Raw genomic sequence first — 3,474 nt, forward strand, 5'->3', positions numbered from 1 at the left:
TTGGAAATTTATATAGGCAAGCTAATGATCCATATTCTAAAACTTGTAAATCTGGTTGGAGAAACCATCCAAATTTTGGGTGGGGGAACCAACAAAGCCAAGACTAAGACCACAAACCTCAAAATCTAACCCAGTATAACAACTCCACTCGCCAAAACTCCAACCAAAGACCATACCATGCCACACAAAACAACTATTCATAGCCACCATACTAAAACCACAATAACCACCTTCAACATCCTAATCACAACCGAACATCACCACATGATGAAGACATAATGGCCATAATGGAAGCTATGATTGCCAATCTTTGCAAAAGGTCTGAAGACATGAAAAAATTCTGGGAAGAAGTGAGGGGGAGTATAAACAGCCAAGGAAAGGTTATTAAGAACCTCAAATCTTAAGTAGGACATCTTTCACAGCAGATTCTGAAGTCCACCGATAGTTTCCCAAGTGACACAGAGAAAAACCCAAGAGGGGAAATGAAGAAGGTGAGATGGGAAGAGTGTAAGGCAATTACTCTTGCAAATGAAAAAATCCTGGAAGAAAATACCAGCAAGCCAACAGAGCACAACTAAGAGAGTTCCCAGAACAACTTAGAGAGAAAGGAACAGGAAACTGGATCTGTACAAAGAAAAGAATCAACAGGGAAGGAAATTCAGAAATCTTTTGTGCCAAGGGCACCATTTCCGCAGAGACTCCTGGGAGGTGAGAAGGAAAGGTCGTATTCAAGATTCCTAATATGTTTGGATCTCTCAGTGTCAACATCCCTTTTATCAAAGCTCTCCAACAGATGCCTACATACATCAAGTACATAAAGGAGATGCTGACAAAGAAAGGAACCTTAAAAGGAGGACAGACTGTGACAATGAACAAGGAATGTAGTGCCCTCATCAAGAAAGATGTGCTCCTAAAGAAAAAAGATCTAGGGAGCTTTCATATTCCCTGTGTCATAAGAGAAACAAAAATTTACAGAGGATTTTGTGATCTTGGAGCTAGCATAAATTTGATGCCTCTGTCTCTTATGAAGAATCTGCAAATTAATGAGCTGAGATCCACTGATGTAATTATGCAATTGGTTGATAAAACTCAGAAGCAGGCTGAAGGAGCAGTCGAAAATGTGTTGGTAAAAGTGGGAAATGACTTCTTCCCAACAGACTTTGTTGTTTTGGACATGGAGGAAAGTTACCTCCATCCTATTATTTCGGGGAGACCATTTCTAGCCATTGGTCGAGCACTCATTGATGTAGAACAAGGAGAGTTGATACTGAGAATATATGATGAGCAGCTCACTTTCCAGGTCTTCAAGCCCATGCATGAATCTGAGCAAGAGAACAAGAAATTAAAGGAAGAATATGGGGAGAGCTTTCTGATGGAGAATAGCAATGAACTACCAAACAAGCATCTGGAGCTTCCCTTGATAGATAAACAAAAAACTCAAGAGATGAAGCAACCAATGGAGTTCAAGGAAGAGCTGAAGCCATAAGAATCAGTAAGAGCAACTAACAAGGATCTCCCTAACACAAGAGTCAATGGAGCACTAATGGAAGAAGAGAAAAGAGTTCTGAAGAAATTGCCAAGGGGATGGAGAAACAAGAAGGTGCCTACAGAAGGTTTCTCCCCTGGAGACAAGGTGATATCAATCCACCATCCACCAATCCCACCCTATCTTCCAACCATTGCATCTCAATTACCTCAAGTATTCACCATCAAAAAAGTCCTTTCCTTGGAGAATTTGGAGATTATTAAGGAATCAAATAGGGACAGTTTCACAGTGAGAGGAGAGGGCTCAAGCATTACAAGCCACCGTAGCAGTAAACCAATCGTTAAGCTAATGACGCTAAAGAAGCACTCCATGGGAGGCAGCCCATGATTTAATTTCATTGCTTTTAATGCTTCAGTATGAATAATACTTACTGCTCTAACATGAATTCAAGTTCTCATAAACAATTTTGACAACTATCCATGACATTATGAAGCATATGATTCAATCCTAAGTTTATTGTACCTACAGGCACACTAAGACACCCTTTAAAAAACGATGATCATCTTGCTATTTTGACATGTGTTTCTTGGAATATATAGCCAAACATTAAGTTTGGTGTGCTATATATTTCAAGATTAAAGTCATGAGAGCCCAAGTTCTTTTGAGTCTTGAAAGTCATACAAGTGCAACAATGTTTATAATTTTTAGTTCATGTTTAAAAATAGAAAAATAAAGTGTTCCTTATGATGGTTCAATCAAAAGTGACACTAATCCCGTTGAGATTTCAAGAGCAATACTTGGAGGAAGTAACACCTTGAACCATATAGCCAAACACTAAGTTTGGTGTCGTCTAAAACTATGTAAAGCACAAAAGGAGTCACGGTTGGTTGGGAATAATCATGTTGAACAATAGTCAAAGTTTTAATTTTAAATTTAAGCATTGCTTGCCATGTATTTACCGCCACTTATTTTAATTCTTTCCTTTGTTTTGACATGATGGATAGGTATGCAGAAGAATAGCATGATGAAAGGGACAAGGAAATGGATGGTGAAGATAGCATGAGGACAAAAAGTAAGCCACATGGTTTGGAAGGATTCTTCTTGGGAATGAAAAGCTGCATATCTTGAGAAGAGAAACTTAGAAGATCGAAAAGATATGCTAAATGAAGACGCAATTTTTGTCTTCATTCAACCTTGCATGCACACCATTCATTCATAAACTTGCCCAAAGAATCCTAGCCATCCATTCTTCATTGAAGCTTACTATAAATGTACTCACTTGAACTGTGCATGTGAAATAGAGTTTCACACCTCTTGTACTTAGGAAATTCACTTCTTGTATTCTCTAAGACCAAGACCCAACAACCATGTTCTTTGTGAAACAAATCATCTTTGATCACTTGTTTCCATGGCATTACTTTTCCTTCAAACGACTCTTTCACCGAGATTTCATAACACTAGACATACATCCTCATAAACCTTCAACCTCCCGTCGGGTGATCATCAAGGAAAGTGTGGCATCTTCTTCAAGTTCCAAAAGAAGAAGAGGAAAGGAATCCATGGTTGAAGAAGGTGAAAACGAATATGATCGAGGGAAGTTCAGATCATGGTACCATCAAATGCAACTTGGGTGGATGAATGACAAAAAGATATATCTAGAAGTCCCTTTCCAACTACCTGCTGACGGGTGCCTAGAAATAAAAGCCAAGATCAGAAAGAGAAAATGGGAAGCACTTACCTCACCAATCACCAGCATTAATTCAAACATCATAAGGGAGTTTTATGCTAACACCCCGGGGCTTAATATGACCGAAGCCCCAACTTACAAGAGTTATGTACGGGGAGTGGAAGTGGACTTTAGTCTGAAGACCATCATGAAGGTCATACGACTTAGGTCAGCACATTTTAATGAGCCGAGGTGCCACAAAAGAGTAAATGGAAACCCAGATTATGATGAAATCTCTAGTGATATCTTTGTGGTGAATGCT

At 39.1% G+C, this 3,474-nt stretch overlaps 1 protein-coding gene across 1 annotated transcript; it reads left to right on the forward strand.

Annotated features, from left to right (window-relative positions):
- Window positions 1–278: 278 nt before the first annotated feature.
- LOC107484333 (uncharacterized) lies at window positions 279–1,486 on the forward strand. The gene is made up of 2 exons (XM_016104934.1): window positions 279–319; window positions 760–1,486. Exons 1-2 carry the CDS (start codon window positions 279–281, stop codon window positions 1,484–1,486), a joined length of 768 nt encoding a protein of 255 aa, XP_015960420.1.
- The last annotated feature ends 1,988 nt before the right edge of the window (window positions 1,487–3,474 follow it).

This window comes from Arachis duranensis, chromosome 4 (genome assembly GCF_000817695.3).
Source record: "Arachis duranensis cultivar V14167 chromosome 4, aradu.V14167.gnm2.J7QH, whole genome shotgun sequence".
NCBI lineage: Eukaryota > Viridiplantae > Streptophyta > Magnoliopsida > Fabales > Fabaceae > Arachis > Arachis duranensis.

Coding starts and splice junctions, on each gene's coding strand:
- LOC107484333 (XM_016104934.1), top strand. CDS start 279: ATGGCCATAATGGAAGCTATGATTGCCAATCTTTGCAAAAG. Junction 320..759: donor ATTGCCAATCTTTGCAAAAG/GTCTGAAGACAT, acceptor TGGATCTCTCAG/TGTCAACATCCCTTTTATCA.